Source organism: Saccoglossus kowalevskii, chromosome 17 (assembly GCF_978046115.1).
Source record: "Saccoglossus kowalevskii chromosome 17, keSacKowa6.1, whole genome shotgun sequence".
NCBI lineage: Eukaryota > Metazoa > Hemichordata > Enteropneusta > Harrimaniidae > Saccoglossus > Saccoglossus kowalevskii.
Genome location: NC_140657.1, coordinates 24553346 through 24572332, shown reverse-complemented (window position 1 = coordinate 24572332; position 18987 = coordinate 24553346). Strand labels below are relative to the sequence as shown.

The 18987-nt window shown below is 32.4% G+C and overlaps 1 protein-coding gene across 1 annotated transcript in view; it reads left to right on the top strand.

Annotated features, from left to right (window-relative positions):
* The window catches only part of LOC102808797 (guanine nucleotide-binding protein-like 1), a 44499-nt gene that overhangs the window by 13147 nt on the left and 12365 nt on the right, over positions 1 to 18987 (top strand). The window contains exons 2-5 of the mRNA XM_006818353.3: positions 9614 to 9749; positions 10372 to 10459; positions 17201 to 17398; positions 17964 to 18246. Of these exons, the coding sequence (XP_006818416.1) occupies positions 9614 to 9749; positions 10372 to 10459; positions 17201 to 17398; positions 17964 to 18246 (705 nt within the window). The remainder of the gene's footprint in view (positions 1 to 9613; positions 9750 to 10371; positions 10460 to 17200; positions 17399 to 17963; positions 18247 to 18987) is intronic.

Sequence of the window (18987 nt, the reverse complement as noted above, 5' to 3'; positions counted from 1 at the left end):
TAAAAAAAAAAAATTATGTGTGATATTAAACAATTATTAACTGCACCTGAATATGAAGATTTGTCTCTCTGATGGTACAATTATTGACTTGCGTAGCCAGAGGTTACATTTAATAATTGTTCTGTCATCCCAAATTCAGGATTATACATGTCAAAATTATGTGGTGATTTTTATGTCTGTGATATCACCAGCAAGCACTACAGTGCGACGTCTAACAGCCTGTTACAATAATCCCAGGTGTGTGCTGTACAAACATACATGCTTTCATCATACATGTTTATCGACAAGAATTTTTTGGATGTCATATACTCATCTGCCAACCTGGTTGTGCGTCTGTTTATTTATTCAAATTGTGCACTTCCTTTGTCATGTATGATGTATGATCAGCGTGAACATGATTTTATCAGCTGTCTGTGCTTCAGAAATGAAATGTCCCTGTGGTTTTCTGTATCAGTATTGTTGTAGGAATTGAGTTGCAGAACCTGTTCGTACTTTCACATTTCAATGTTCAAATTCACTCTGAATTCGGCAGCAAGGTGTTTGCATGTTTCAATGTGCACCCTCCATTAGAGTGGGATGTGATTACTGGTAGTTAAACTTAGAGATATATTGTGATTTTCTCTATTCCACATAAACGGCTCTCCATCAATCAGCTTGCCATACCATGAGGTTATTACAAGGATACCTTAAAATATGCACAAAGACAGTACAGCTGGAGTATTGACCGACGTGTAGCGGGGGGTTGATGCACGGCGTACTGTCTGAGTGCATACTTTGAGGTATCCTTGTAATAACCTTATTATTATACATCTTTTCCCTCCATTGGGAATGCTGAAATCCAAAATGTTTTAAACAGAATCAGCGAACTTCTTTGTGTGGAGTCTGGTCAAACTCTGGTGGCAGCCATGTTTGTTTTTATTAATAGAGGACGCTTGCGCGAGTAATCAGTTCATATTTGGAATTCTCATTTCCTTATATGGTAGAATGAAAATACCTCGTAAAATACCGCAAAATTACGGCATGCCGTAACTTAACTTATGGTGACAGATGTATGATAATGGAATATATGAATATATGACAAGACAGTTTATTTGTGGCTGATCAAACATCTTTGTTTATTTAATTATTAACCTTATATTTTTCTATTTATAACTAGCATAAATTTTGTTCTATCTTTGAAAATCATGCCTTTTTTAATGAATTTGCAGACCAATGTACTAGCTCCTTACATTCTGTTTGAGTATTGAGTTACTATTTTTTTTTATTCTCTCTCAAAGATTCCTAAATACTGCATATTATTTTGTAAATCCTGTCTAGCCCATGATCCCTGCAGGCACATGCAAATATTGCAGTTCCCTGTTATTTCTTTTAAATATTTTATTAAATTCTTTTATAAACCAGAATACTTGCTACCTTGCTACCGGGGTATGTATTCTCTGGGTAGATTATTGTTAGGTGGCAGATCCTGGCTGGTTAATATGGTTAATAATAATTTATACACAATACTAGTATTGTGTACTAGTATCCAGACTAGAGAGACTTACTTTTGAAATGATGTTCTCAAAAAATACTGTCTAGACTAGGCTTGCTTAATTTTATTATATATATATTTTTTTTTCAATAAAAAAGTTAAAGTTAAGAAATTGGCCTTGAAAATAGTAAAAATATAAAACGATGAGTGATGCTAAAAAACAAAAAACTTGCATGCACCCTCCTTCGTTATCATTTGTTTATATCTACCCAGTTACCCAGACTGATTTGACGTTGTCTACATCCTGCATAAATTCACTCGCATTTTATAGACATGTTTTATACAAGTATGAAAATATAATAAAGTTAACGATCTTTTACGTTTACGAGTGAATTGTGCTCACTAATAACCGCTATATAAATAGAGAATGTAAGCATAGTACATATATACATTTTCAATTTCTTAGGAAAATTTATTTATTTTATTCTAAGCTTTAGTTTAGTCTCCAAAAAAATTACTAAATTGACAGTCATCAATTGTTTGCCAAAGACTTGACCGTAAAAGCAAAATCACCTGCTTTTAATTTATTTTTATGTACCTGGTATGTTAAAAGAATGGAGAAAATGAAATGAGGTCTTCCTACTCAAAATTGACGGAATAGAGCGAAAATAACATGCATGTTTTAGAGAATACACTGTTTTCTATGGCAAGGATAGATCTCGATATCTCTTAATTTTGACCAGTGTATTAAAATCAATTAATTTCTATGGCAAGGATAGATCTCGATATCTCTTAATTTTCCCAGTGTATTAAAATTAATTAATTTATGAAATATATACGTCATTCAAGGTAACTTGTTCAAGAATAGAAGTACATTTATTACAAAATTGACATTATTTTAGTGGAGTTTTATTAGATATATAATTATGTATTTTTACTGTTTTTCATAAAATACTGCTGATAGCATGTAGTTTTGAGTATAGATGGATCGTTTTACATTTGATAGTTTTTCTCAAAACATTTTAATGTTCTGTTGATTAATACAGGAATGATTAACTATGGATTTTGACACTGAGTGTTGTCACTGTTAAATATTGTAAAATACTTTATTTTAGCTGGAATTATTTTTTGCTGAAAAGACTTGTTGGGTGTTTTGTATGGAACTCATTTTCACTGATTTTTTTAATGTAAAATATAGGGAAAAAAGTATATTCGCTGGATTTTATTTTCACTGAATCATTCCTTCAGTGAAAATAGCGAAAATTAATTCCAAGCGAAAATAAAGTATTTTACAGTACATGTGTATATTTCATGAGTATCATTCATTTCTACTGGATTACTCCAAGAAGTTGCCAAAACTTTGTTTTTTAACAACATATAATGTATTATGTTAGCAGCTTTTTAATTTACTACTGTACTGATTGTTTTGAATAAAATGTGCAAAATATCCAATTTATATAATATATATAATATATATATAAATTAGATATTTTGAATAATTCGTCTTCAATTCGTGCTTGTTAATTTTTTTTTCAAACATCACCCTCCTGAAGTTTTTAGCTCTGCTGTCATTGTAGATGACAGAGCGAGGCTGTTCAAATTCTTCTTGAAAACTACCCACTCAATTGCTTTGGTACTTGGTATTTAGGTACCGTGGGTGGACCTCTGTCAGATTTGTCCATTTAGAGACAATATCTTGTTATTACATGTACATGTAAGTTTTTAGACAGGCAGTTTGTTCTATTTCGATTAAAATTGTCTGTGGTTGTTTTGTTTTTCCTCTCCGAGAATTCGAAACTATGGAATCCTAGAAATGTCTTGAATTGCTCGGTGCTTATAACATTTAAATTACCTTGATGTAATCAGTGATGATTGGCTTCTTATACATGTATTCAAAAGAAATCTTGTATCGTGATTGTTAAAATCTGAAATGGCAATACACAAACCAACAAAATGAGTCTAGTAGAAGTGGCTATGGTATCATACTACTGTCTATATAGCATTCTCGTATTTTCTTAGGATACATAGTCATTATATATCAATGAAAATTTCCCATTTATCCCCCCTCCAAAAATGTCCTTCAAGCTCAAAAACAATTAATCATGATAAATATTGACATATAATTTTTAATAATAATTTCTATTATACAATATCCAATGCAATTCATGTATCCCTGAAAATACCAGGATGTGGAACCTTTAGGGGTCATGCATGAAAACAACATTTTAGTTATTTTGTATATTTTATTTATTTTATAACTTTGATTGTTTAACTTGTTGTACATGTACACAAATACGGCCACTATTGAATTAACTCACTATAATTGATTAAATATTTGATTTACCTTATTAACTTGCCAGATTCTTACACAGCAGGAGGTTCAAATATAAGGATAATTAATTGTTTGATTTGATGATATAGGTGAGAAAACCTAAGAGCAAACATGATGTAGCCTCTAAATGTAGCTTCTAAATCATACAAATGTATTATAAAAAATGAGTGATTGTTCATCGTCTGTTGTCGTTCGTGTCAACTTTTTACTTTTTCGACTTCTTCTTGAAAACTACAATTGTTATTGCAATTGTTACATACATTATTTAAATTGAGTATCCAAATATCACATGCACTATGTAAAATACATACAAATGTCATTAGTTTCACAGGAATTTTAATCATGACTGATATATCACGTGTCTCAGTGTTCTCCACAGTGATCTGATCACTTACTCTGATCACTGCGTCAATGCTATCAATTTGTCACCTTGTGTTTTTCAGTGGCTTGGGAAAATCTGAAATTTTGAAAACGTATGCCTTCAACTTTTCCTCTTAATCTGCAAGCAACACTGTCTACTTTTCCTTTTTTAAACCCACACACTTTAAATTTTCCATTTGGATCATCTTCAAAAATTGAAACCAATACATGTAATTCGCATAACTAGGTAGGTTTCTTTATTTGCATATCTAAATAGTTCGTAGAAAGGCAGGAACTATTTAATAAATTACTGTAAAACCATTTATTTTCACTGACATTTAATTTCACTATTTTAATGTTTTGAGCAGATTCACTGTGCTTTAATTTCACAAATTTGTTGAGGAAACAATGAGTTTTATTGTTACTTTACATGTTCGTGTAGATTTAATTTAGCAGATTTTAATTATCAGTGAAAATTAAAAATTTAAACCCAGTGAATAATTGATGCATTTACAGTATTTACATTACTTGTACAGGATTATACACATTACATCTCAATCCTTATATCTGTACCTAAATAAAGGAAATCTTGAGACAAAATGCTTCTGTGATGACAGGAAAGTCATTTGAAGTATTAGTATAAAGTTGACCTTCAATAAAATGTAATTAAATAAATAACTATAAGTGATATTTCACCTATCTAAGTCAATTTCACATTGCAGTGGAAAACATGATGTAGCATCTAAATCATACAAATGTATCATAACAAATTATTAGTTAATTCAGAGATATTGATTAATCTAATCAAAAATTATTGTCCCTGAAAGTCTACCCGATCAAAAGGTGTAATAGAAAAGATCGTGTTTAAAAGTATTATGATACTGTTCAGTAGTGTTGTCAATTTTTAGCTCCGCTGTCGACTTTGTCGAGCGGAGCTTATCATGAGTGATTGTCCGTCGTCTGTCGTCGCTCGTGTCAGCTTTTCACTTTTTCGACTCCTTCTTGAAAACTACAATTGTTATTGCTTTGATACTTGGTGTATATGTAGCTTGGGTAGACCTCTATCAGATTTGTTCATTTTGTGGTGATATCTTCAATTATCTAATTATGATGAAGATTTTTGTCATTTTTGGTAAAAAGTGATGTTTTTGAATTCTTGTTGAAAACAGCAAGTTAATTCCTTTGATATTATACATATTGTTCATTTTCTAATGATATCTTCATTTCTTTAATTGAAATGTGCATTGCTAACAGCGGAGCTATTTCAGCCGACAGTTTGCAACAGTCTTGGTACAAACTGATTAATTTATCGTTAGTCACTTGATGATACTGGTTCATGGTCATATGGCTCAACAATCATGTGACTATGATTTTTTAATACATGTAGTACATCTTTCATGTTAGTGACTCGTAATTTTAACAAAATGTTAACCTTTCATTATCTGGAGTTTCAAAAATGTGTCAAAGTTTTATAAATTTGAAAGAACTATTTTTTTACATTTACCTCAGCCAAAATTTACACCTAGTGTTTTACTTTGCACATACATGTATGCAACTGGAACATTTGTCACACTGGAAACTTACTAAACTCTGTCATTTATTTGAAATGTTTTAACAATATTAATATTCTTATCAAGATGATGTATGTCTTATTTATCTCATGTCAGCCTAGCAATATTTTGAGATACAAAGAAATAATTTTACCATTGAAACCAGTGAAAAAATGTTTTTTTTTGATATTTTGGAATCTTGTTTCTCAAAAAACATGTAACAATGACACATTTTCATGTGAATTTACTATTATAGCAAATTTCACTTATGAGTGGAAATAACGAAATTAAAACCCATCAAATAATTAATGACTTTACAGTACACTCTGGCCATCTCAAAAATGTCTGTAAATGTTGATTTTATTGAAAGAGACTAAGTTACCTTGGTTACTATAGTTACATTTTAGTTACCATGTCAACGATATAAATTTGTCACTTTGTGTTTTAGTGACTTGGTGATTTAAGTCAGTTAGTTGACTATGAAAAACAATCAATAAATTCATTTTACTAGTAAAAAATCTGCAATTTAGTCCAATATATGCCTCCAGCTTTTCCTCTTAATTCGCAAGCAACATTGTCTCCTTTTTTTTTTTTTCAACCCACACACTTCTGAAATTGATTTTTCTCTCTCAAATACATTTTTTCCCAAATTTTTGTTCATTTTAAAATCATAACTACCGTAACATTACTTGCAAGCAGATGCAAAAAAAATGGTGATGGAAACTATGGTATATTTTCAAATGATATATAGTTTGGCACTTTACAAATGCTATTGGAGTTGTATTTTTCTGTATGCCTTTATTTCATGTTTCTCATGTTCTAGGAAAAATTGAAAAATGATGCCGTGACAAGGTTTTAATCTGATTTTTTGTATTAGGATTATTTAATACCACAACAAGATAAACATGTGTATTCATTGTTTAACCTTTTCATCACCAGTCTTTTTCGCTCAAATTTTTTTACGATTTTTTTCTTCTATTCTTCAGTATCTCTGGGAATGAAGCCTAATTTTGAAGCCAACAGACAAAATTTGAGTCAATTTTCAGGTTTTACTCAAAAAAATTGTCTATTTTTGTCCCAATCTTCTGAAGGAAAGTGCTATAAAACAGGACTATTTTGTAATTTGTGATGAAAAGGGGGAACTGGTGGTGAAAAGGGTCAACAAATGTTAAATGGTGCTTTCGAATACATGCATTGAAGACTGGTTTAAATCAACAAAACATCCTGAAACAAAAACAAAAAAAAACATTCTTACCAGTACGCACAATTGCAAAAAAAGTGTTTGAGATGCAGGTTTCAAGCTGATGTGCACAATGACAAGAAACAAAAACATTTTTTGGAGGGCCTTATAAGCTGAAATAAGTTGGAAAGTGAACGACTTTGAATACCAAAGTTTTGCATATTTTGATGTATTTTTTCACAAATTCTTTAAGTGTGGACATTGGTTTATAATTTTAGGAAAGTATCATAAGTTGACTTCCGCATCTAATGGTTGCCATTTGAAATAAAACTTTTATGTGTTTGGGATGTTTGTGTGATAATTATCCCGTGTAATCATTCCTTGTGAATTTGAGTTTATTTGCATTTGTTGATTCTAATAATTAATAATTAACATTTTTTACCAACCAGGGCCTATCTTGTGACCAAATATGGAGTTGTTCAAAGTATAGTCACATCTTTATGCATGTCATTGCCTCATCTTTCAGTATACCGCCAAGTATCAGTTATCGAGTCACTCAACCAATTACAACATGTTTTCAATCACATCAATCTTTCCGTCCACTGAGTACATACGTATCACTGAGTGTTTACAACGAATATCCTCCAGCAGTATCTTCTTTTTTTGCATCCATCAGTTTAAAATATGCAAATTGAACCTTTTCTGTGTCATGATCGGTTTTATGACGCATGTGATTCTTTTTATGTGTTTGTAACAGAACACTGCCATAGATGGTCTCTTAACCCTAAAGTGTGTTTAGTTATTTGCATTTCTCAGTTGGGAGAATTAAAAAACATTATTGGTCTATTGGTTTTTTGCGATGCGATTCAAAATGGTCAAGCCATTTCCTGCCGAAAATTCATCGAAACAAGCATTTCTGCCAATCTGGAACCAGATCTTGTTTGTGTATAGATGAATTTTGTTCAAACTTAATACACGTTATGGAACCTTGATATACGCCATTTTTTTGTTCTAGAGCCATATCTCTGACATGCCTTGACTGATCATGTTCAAACTCTATATATACATTATACATCATGTCACAAATACTGTATGTGTGAATCAAATTCAAGATGGCCGAATGTCGACCATTTTAACATTAAAAATATATCAATCTTTGGTGAGAACTAGAATTGCGGTGATTCACATTTGTCTTTGTTGAATAATATCAAACTATTATCAAAATACAGTGACCCTTTGCTAAGTCGTGGGTGTTGGCCAAGTTTCAAGCAAAAACTGTGACTTACATGTATAAAGGGTCGTGACTTACCAAGGGTCCTTGTTCATGGATTGAAAATGAATAAAAAGCATATACATGTGCATACACACATAGGTTTATTTAGTATGTATGTAAAACGTCACTGTTTTATCAATGTCATCATTGTCTGATAATTTTGCACATTTGCTGTTCAGTTCGTCTCTTGGTCACTTTCAAAAACAAATTTTCTCAGCTTTTCTTCATTCTTCAGCCACCCACGAATACTGAACTCCCCGACTGCTAGATCACGTGCAACCTTTGACTTGCTTTCACCAATCTTGACACAGTCGATCACTGCAAGTTTTTTATGTACATGTTTGAACAGGCTCGATAGCTTTTGCTTAGACATGCTGCTCAGTTGAGAACTAGAGATTGGAATGATGGATTCAACTCATTGTAGCAAATTTTATAGAGCTATATCAAATGGGGGACTGACTGAGAAGTACCGGTACATAAAGTCGTAATTTCACACCTCCGTTGACACCTTGAGTTACGCAGCGGCCACCCTTTATATCTCAGTAATTGACAGACAGTTGGTGTTAAGTGTTCTCTTCCACCCTTTTAACGGCTAATTAAATACACAATACAACAAAACATTAGTTCTTTTATTTCAACTGTTGGCAAAACACGATAGAATTTTTGGGAGCCATCCAGCTACCCGCGCCTTAGCTGAAATCGCAACTTAGTGAAGGGGTCGCTGTAGTATGTAGTTGGCAATGTCTAATGAACATTACAACGAGCTAAAGCTAAAATTTGACCATAGACACATCTCTGTCATTTACGTAAGTGCTACTAAAGTTCTACTAAAAGAACAAATATGGTACGAGGAAGGTACCGGTACTACAACTGAGGACAGAATGGCATGACAGTTATCAAGTCATCTATAATATCTTTGTTTTTTTTCATATACCACCGAGTTTCATCTCAGTGGAAAGCACTTTCTAATTTCACACAAGAATGCTTTCAATCATCACACTATTCTGTCATGTGTAGTACATTGATTCTTATGAATAATCTTTATTTTTTCTTAAATGTGGTCTGATGTGAATTACCGTGTCTGGTCTATTTTGAGGCGTATTCATTGCTATTCGTATATTCAGTGACGTTTTGGAACCCGGGAGTGGAACACTTCCAAAAAAGGAAAGTAGATGTGCGATTGCGCAAGAATTCTACGCATCAGGTCACACATGTGTTATAGTTGCATAGAACAGGTTGGATCAGAAGCTGACTTTTTTATTGGTTGGCAGCATACAATTCATGCAACTCATTAGCATATTTATTTCCTCAAAAATCCAGTGACAACTATCAATGCGAGAAATTGTACAAATTAGTTCTTTAAGGAATTATATATTAAAACAATAAAATAGCTATGACTGGGTCAGTCTACTCTAAAACTTTTATGTGTTTGTTTGTTTGCTTACAGCTCAGCCTCATCGTTCTCGTGTGCAGTCCAAGGAAGAGAGTAACTCAGAATCTAATTCAGATTGCGAAAACAATGAAGTTTTTAAAGTTAACCACCAACCAGCCAAAAAGATAGACCAGAAATATGATCCAAATAGGTGAGAAAAAAGCTAATTTGATTCTAATTTTGTATTTGAAAAAGAGTCTATTTGAGTCACTTAATGTAGGATTTCTTCATTTGTTGAATTTTAACATTTGCATCTATCTATCAAACGTTTTGGCGAGTGTTATAAAAACTTGGTGTGAGCAGTTTCTTTTTATTAGATTAGATTGAATTCATAATCAATAGTTATTAATTAATCTACAAATCTGAGTTAATACTTACAAGTATTGGCATATTTACCTGGTTGCCCTCCGACCATACCAATATTTACTATTGTCATAATATGTCATAATTTCTCAGAACTAATTTTCCAAACTGTATTCATAAATGGACACATCTGAAAACAACTTTTTTACACGTCTAATGTGTACTAGGTTTTGAGTGCCCTGTTTTACAGAAATAAATCTACCACATGATTAAACTACTTTTAGAACAGCCAAGTCAAATCCCATGCTGTATAGTACGTTTGAGATATACAGTAATAGGAAAAATCGAACTGCACTTATAATTACTGGTTCCGTCGTATGCCGCAATCAAAGTTATGATAATTGTGTTATTATTAAACCTAATTTTAATACATCTAAGATATAATTTAACATGTTTGTTTTCACTGCTAGGTTTCGTCTTCATTTTGAAAGAGAATCAAAAGTTGAATTATCAGAGAGAAAGAAAAGAGCTAGTGAACCATTTTTGATGCTATCCGAGGTAAATATTGTTTTATAAATATTATAGTCAATTATGGCATAATTATTTATAATCACTTGTTGGGAATGGTAATTTTATACTAGGCATACATGACCAAAGTTGCCCACTAATTGAGCACACAAGTTTTCTGTTTAAATTTACAAATATCGAATTATAAAGTCAGAGATTTTCTGGAAACCTCATGGGCAGTTAGATCGTTTTGATGCTCAATAAAGTTACTTTAAAATAGAGTTGATTAATTTTCTTAGATTTCACATCGTTTTGTTTTCAACCACGTGAGAGACTTTATTATAGTTAAGGACTCATTTGGAATATTGCACGCAATGTGGCTCATGGCAACTTTCAATTTTTTCCACATTTACTTGGGCTGATTTTATCCAAAGTTGACACAGAGATTATATAGCACAGGGGATGTATGCTGCATATTTTGTTTGATGCTTGAATTCAATATGGCTGATCTGGTGCCATAAACATTGGATTCTACATTGGGGCATAAATTCACACAGGGCTAGAGAAAACCACTGGATGGCATGAATAAATTATTGAAAACCTTTAAGGATGATTATGATTCCTTGGAACAACTATCAGAATTCAGAGACCAGGCCACACCAAGAGGCTCTAACCAAACGATGGCCAAGCTTTTCTCAGATGAAAAATACTTTGCTGCCTTTTTGAAAAAGTCCATATCTTATAAAAGAAACTTCCCAACGCTAGCATAATGCAGCTAAATTTAGAATGAATTTTGTGTTGAAATACACACGGATACATATCAGATTTAGTAAACAAGCATATTCATTTTATTATGTTTTTAATAATTTTGGCAAGAGTTTAATAAATCTGATATTGTATGGTCACTCATGAAATATCCTGTTTATCTGCATGTTGTGAGGTCACATTCAAGATTACATAGGGTTTCCTGTGTCATTTGCATAATGATCGTCACTCACTTATTGCCATAAGTTTACTCCCATGTGATTAAAAAATATTTTCTGGAGCCAGCAAAATATTCGCAGTGTCTGGGATATATGGCTAATATGGTTAATAATTTAATCCATGGCTTTTAATTTAATCTGTGGCTTTTACACAATGCTTGAGAAATATTATCACTGAACATTGTACAAAGATAAGTTGAAGTTGGGAGAATTAGAAATAATGCCTTATGTATATAGGCATTATAAATCACACTTATGTTAGTTAACATCTGAAACCAACATTAATATTCAAAATAATGTAAATCCTAGCTACAGATCTTACAAGAAGTATACCACCGAATAAATAGCATGATTTTTGAAAAAATTAGTAACTAGCAATTTTCATAGGTAAACTGAATATGGCATGAAGTATTTACCGCATTTCACTTTCATTAACAGATAATTGTCAAAGCGTAGTTTTCGCACAGTTACCGTGGTTTACGCATTCACAACAGATTCACGATGGTCGATATCCATGCTGTATCATATAAAAACGATTACCGGTATTTGGAAAAGTTAAACATTGATCAAAAACAAAGTTTTACGACAGTCAAATTAGGGTCATTTTGAAGGGGATGGGTGCTTAGCCGAAAGTGAACCCAAAAATAGAAATGTCCCAAAAGTGGGAGATGGGCGCTTAGCTGAGCATGGCGCTAACACAGTCGAGTACGGTAAAACTATATTCCAGGATATTGATGTATATCGTGAGACTGTCATTCATGTCAAAGTTCAATCTGCTTACATTGATCAATCAGAATACTGCATAGTTTCAAGATTTCAACAATTACATTGCTTTACATTTATTATCCCGCAATCTGATGTCTTTTCCTTATACATGTATAACATTGGCCTTGTTGAATGAAACATTATCTGTTGATAATCATTCTATAGTTTAATTCCTTAGTTCTAACCCCATACTGATCATCTCATTTTCCATAGGATGAATGAAGTTGACAAACTGCCTCTAAATGCAGACATCTGCACAGTGCAAATGTTTTTTTTTGTTGGAATTCTTGGCTGTTATCTTTCATTAAATTAATTATTTTCTTAAATTGCATGTATTACTACAAACAGAGAAAAGATGTATAATAAGGTCATTACAAGAATTACCAGAAAGTATGCACTTAGGCAGTACAGAATTGCATTAACCGCTATGTGCCAGTCAATATGATCACTGTACTGCTTCTGTGCATACTATGCGATATTCTTGTGATAACCTCGATATGTCATGTAATACCCCAAGATAAATAAATCTACTTTGTATTTGAATAATCTCAAAATGCAGGATTAAAACTGGCCGGGGCTATGTAAGTGCATTAAATTAGTTAAAACCTAGTGAATACACATATTTAACTACAGAATCTTTTTTTTTCACAAACCTAAAAAGATAATCAAATATAAAATACAAATATGAAACCTAATAAATATTCCTGTAACATCAAATGTGCTAAAATAAACTCGGTGAATATTTCTACTGTAAATGATATAATTGCCGTAGTGAGGTATTACCATCTTACTTTCAGCCAGTTCTTCTGCTAGATTCTTTTACCATGAGTAATCTTACAAAAATACATTATTCCTGTGTTGAGTTAATCATTTCTACAGTCACTAAAAGGCATTAAACTGATGATTGGTCGTTGCTTGGTTTCCACTCTTGACTATTTTTAGTCATCAGACCAGTTTGATATGTGTATTTGTGATAAATAGTTCATGCTTGAATAGATTTCATTCAAACTACAATCCTCTGTAATAACAGTATCATATTTGCCTGCATTCTTGTGGCTAGTTTGTACACAATTATGTAAGGTCTTTTGCTTATCTTTTTCATCACCAGTTCCCTGTTTTCATCACAAAATTCACAAAATATTCCCCTTCAAGTCTGAAGTTTGTTTTCCTTCAGAAGATTGAGACAAAATAACCAATTTTTTTTAGTATAAACTGAAAATTGACTCAAATTTTTTCTGTTGACTCTAAAAATGTGGGTTCATGTCCAGAAATATTGAAGAATAAGAAAAAGTGCAGGCAGTTTTCGAGCGAGAAAGTTTGGTGGTGAAAAGGTTATAGCATGGACTATTTTGGGTCCAAAATTTTATTTGGGTTCATAGCTCTTCTTGTGTTGGTCTTTAGTCTCTGGAATGGTATTTTAGTAATTTCTGATATATTTTGTGACATTAAATTTGTTATTTTCAGAAATTAGGATTTTGTGAACACATAAGAGCTATAGCTCCTCCCATAAACTTGCATAACACAAACATGCAATCCCAAATGGCATCACACATGTCTTGCACATTCTGCATAAATATTTTTGACCTTTTTATAAGTTTAATTCTATTCCTGTTTTGCAATTATGTATTAAAATTGCTTTAATCACTGTTTTATTTTTTGTTCACTACGAAATCCTGCGTTATGCATGAAATTGTGTAAAAATGGAACAAACAAAAGTCATAGCAGCTAGCGTAGTGACATCAAACCTTGTGTAGGATTCAACGAACATGAAAGTATTTTGAAAGTATTTTCACACCCAATAATGTGCTATTCAACTTTGATGATGGTCAGTGCTGATGAAGTAACGGTATTCCAAAGCAATATCTTCCTCTGAAAGACCGACATTTCAACAATGAGCTATAAGAATGGAATTAAAATTCAAAATCAAATTGTTTGATTTTTGTGGCAGACGTTCGCGCAATACGTGAGATCTTGTAGTGAATCGAAAATTGTCTATTCTCGTTCTTGATAATTAAATGAAATTTGTGAGAACGATATTTTGTCTCAAGATCTACCGGTAAATGAAATGTCCATCTCATGATCTTTTCTGACTCGCAAACATTTGTCTCTCGAAATTAAAGTGGCCTTCAGTATTAATGTATTATGGGATTTGTATTTGCTCAATTAATATGTGTGAATGGCATAGATGTGTCTGTACATGTGGTTATATTTAAATAATCTATTAAACATACAATGCAAACAACTGTACATGTTGGTTTACATGTGCTTCTGTTGGAGATGCGTTTCTAATACTATCGGTAGTAGCTAATCAGTAATTTTGTTCAAGTGGTCAAAGTAGGTTCTTCAGAGAAATTTGAGTAAAATATTACATCTATTATTGTTCTGTTAATAGCAAGAGCAGTGAAAGGCAGATCAAGAAGTGAGCTACATAGATATGTATGTGTACACTTGTATAGTATGGAAATAATCTATATAGGGAAGAAACTCCATATTGGATTTTGCAAAGGGTTGTGGGATAGAAAATTGAACTATAGAGGGCGTTTGGGGGAAGGGGGGGGGGGTGCTCACATCTTTTCCATAGAGCCCTATGTTAAAATCAGCTTTTTACCTCGCCTGTTTTCAAGCAAATTAACACATTTCTTCCCTATACCCTAAGAGTTTGAAAATGGTGCACTTATGTGAAGTGACATGAATCATGATAACATTCTGTCAACGGAAACAAAATATTTTAACTGTGAAATGTGTTTCAAGTTATCGACATCTTGAATCCTGCTTAACTCATGTCTGAAATAATGACGCTTATTTCGCTCAACTGTAAAATGCGCTAAATTAAAACCCAGTGAATATGTAAAATTGAGCATAGAACACATTATTTGAATGATAAAACCGTGAATTTAAAACCCACTGAATATGCCTGAAATGCTAAATCAGCGAAATTTAAACCCAGTGAAAATTAGTCCTTTTACAGTATTATTTTTCATGATTGTGGAAAACGTTGCTGGTTACGGAAAATATTCAATTAGCACATTCTCTACTTTGTGAATCATTTAATTATAGCAATGTACATGTATACATTGAGCTGCAATATTGTAGAGATTAGGTCTGTGCATTTTTGTTTATGGCTTTCTCAAGACTTTCCTTTCACAAAGTAATCAGCGGTTTCCAGTCTTTCGCTCAACTTTATATTACTGAATTTTCCACACATTTTTTGCAAGACATTGTGCTATGAAATATGACTGGGATTATTGATTCACATTATCATAAATCAGAGCCCATTAATTTGTTCAATATCAATTCCTATGACCTGTTTGACGTCTTGCTGCAATAACTTAAAAACAAAATTCTAATAAAAAAAAATCAAAGTCAGTTTGTAGCTTATTGTCTTGCAAAACAATTGTGACTGCTTCAGTGTTGTAGTGTGAATGATAACCAGGTAACATCTCCAATTGTGTCTGAACATATCCTCTTCATTACCGGTAAATAACAAACCAGTCAGGTATATTCTGAAATGTATATTGTTACAACTAATTTATTAGCAATACTAATGGTTTTCTTTACTTATTTTATAGCTATATGTGCTAATAACCTTTAAAGCAGCATAATGTTTTTTAGACAAAATTTTTGTGCAACATTTATCCTGTAAAAATGTTTTGATAATTTTGTATCGAATGGACATAATTTCCTATTAGCTACACATCTATTTCAAAAAAAATATACGAATTTAAAAATTATGAATGGTGAAAAAATTTTAACGCTCAAAGGTTAAAGGGCGGTGGTCGTCACGTCGCGTCCTGTTCGATATGGGACTCATAGTGACGTACACAACGCGTCTATTATTAATTGTTTATTTACAGGAAATTCGAACACGCGCTGCACTACGACCACCACGCTTTACCCCGGTAATTAAAAACCAGTGAATATGTAAAGTTAACACATTATATACTGGCTTCTTTTTTTCCTACTGATTTTAGTATGTCTTTGGAGGCTTTCTGTAGATGATGTGTTAGCAATAGGATGTATAGTTTTCTTATCAAACCAGTAAATTTAAAACCTTGTAAATTGTCCCTCCTCTAAAGTATGTTGCTATAGTTACATATTCAGTAAGTGGGGAATGTCTTAATTACAAGCTAATTGCTAATTAAAAAATTCCTCTTCTCTTTTAAGGTTTGCCTTCCATGTTTAAAATCACAATATTTTTTTTAATGGACTGCTTAGAGTTTTTATCTGTCTGTTTTAAAATGTACACATTTATTGAATGCCCAAGAAAATAAAGAAATTACAAAAAAAAAAAACAGTTGTAAAATACAAACAAACAAACATGTATGTATGTGTATCATGAATATGTGAATAACAATTACCATCACAGAACATTTGATTGCTTCAACAGAAATGATAGAGATTAATTATCAAGATATTAAAATATTGTGTCAGTACTATATTTTTAAAATCTAAAAAGGGTCGGGGCTAGGTAAAGATGTACTGTAACTGCAGTGATTATTCACCTGGTTTTTTAATTTTGTTATTTTCACTGATAAGGAGAAGCTCATTGTTTCCTTGATAAATTTGTGAAATTAAAACACAGTGAATATGCTCAAAATAGTAAAATCAAATGCAGTGAAAATAAATGGTTTTACAGTAGAAATACAAGTTATTAGTTTTCTTAATGCTAATATATATTTATGTGCCAGGGTTTTTTCTAGAAAAAAACTGCAAGAGGGAGCACTGCAATTCAGCGGTGCCACTAAATGGGGGAGATAGGGTTCTCCCTACCAGGGTGTTTGATAATTCTAAGTTAAAATGGTGCATTCTATGGCTTCCTTGGGGCCAAAATTACTATCATACAGGTCACAGTTGAAGACTGAGTCCACATGTGATCCCTGGTCAATCAGAATTTTATGGTTGCAGGAGGATCTGCTCCCCAGGGTAAGGGTGCGCATGACCATGGCATGAGGGCGCTGCGCCCCTGTTTCCTGATGTGCTACATGTATAAATCACTCGTGTTCGTAAATCGTTTTAATCAACATTATTCCTATTCAAATCACAGGAGAATTTAGAAGTTGATATTGATGATATTTACAAACCCGGATCCGTGTTAGACATGCCTAAGAGACCACCATGGGAATATTCTTTAACCAAAGAACAGGTTGAGAAAAGAGAGGAAATTTATTTCAACGAATACTTAGAAAATATTTATGATAAATATACACCAAAAGAACTAAGTTATTTTGAACACAATTTAGAGGTTAGTACTGTTCATTCTGATTAATTTGTTTATTCTCCTGACCAAATATGGGCATTTGTGTTTGAGAGCTAGAGGTCATTTGCACGACGTTAAATGTTCATTTTTAACAGTACAAATGCTCATTTTTGGGCTACCATATATTATTTTTATCTTTCAATGTGCAAATGTACATCATGCATTGTCAGTGGCATGTCTGTAGTTTTTCAGTTGAGACAAGAAAACAAAGGCAGATAAAAAGAAACTGAGACGTGATCGTCTATAGCGTTATGAATGTTTTGTGTAATTTACAGGGCACTTTCACAAAAAGTGTTAAAAAACAGAAATTTCAATAGTCGGAATAAAAAAAAAGCATACAACGACATCGACTGTCAGATAAACCATTAAAGAAACATTACTACAGTATATGCACTACCATATTTGCTTACATGTATATCTAAGCTTTCAGAATATGTATAATTTGCTATAGTAACATGCTTAATTATTAACTTTTAACAAGTTTTTCCACTGTTGCTATCTTAGCGTATTGAAAGATTCTCATTTTGATATTTTTTGTTTTGTTTTTCAGACTTGGCGGCAACTATGGCGTGTTTTAGAAATGTCCGATATTGTTCTACTAATTACTGATATACGGCATCCTATATTGCATTTCTCTCCAGCACTTTATAACTATGTCATTAAGGATCTTAAAAAACAACTTATATTAGTTCTCAACAAAATAGACTTGGCTCCATCCTCTTTGGTGGTAGCGTGGAAACATTATTTCCAGACTAAATTCCCTGAGCTTAGAATTGTTTGTTTCACTGCTTTTCCCAAAGAAAGGATTTTGGATAATGCCGATCCCAATAAAAGTGAGTACTATGACCTTTATATATTTAATATGCTAATGGATCTTGACGCAAATGGCTGTCAAGATCTCATCGAGAGTGAGCAAGCCACATGATTTGTTTTTTCTCTTCAAAATAGCATTTACTGTTCTCATTACCATAATTACATAATTGTAGATTGGAGGCGACAGTGAACACAATTACGAAAGAAAATTTAGAAGACGAAGAATCTTTATTTGTTCTTAAAGGCCACTGGTCCATATCACAAAATACAAAGAAAAATAAATACATAACTATTCTTTCCTGAGGTCAAAAGTCACCTTATGTTAATACATTCTTGTCTCAGAATTTGTGCTTTATGTACAAACATTGTTAGTTTTGTGATTATTTGGTCAGATTTATTTGATATAATGGAATACAATTTTTTTAATTTTGGATAAGTACATGTATATGACCATGAGGGTAAAAAAAAAATTTCTAATGTTTTCATACATATGGCATTTTAAAACGAAGTGGAATTCATCCTCTATTACGAGAGAAAATGACACTATTCCGGGGTGAAAACAAGTTTCGTGACATTCTCCTACTGAACAAGATCCCATCTGTCATTTGCATTTGAGGAGGGTTATCCTCGTGCTGTTTCTCAAATATGAAAAAATATATTTTAACCGATTGCATCTTACATACACAGTCCCTCTATCCCCGGTCTGGAAACGGCTATTGTCTAAGGTGTGAATTACCAGCTGTACTCGAACTACGCTGGGT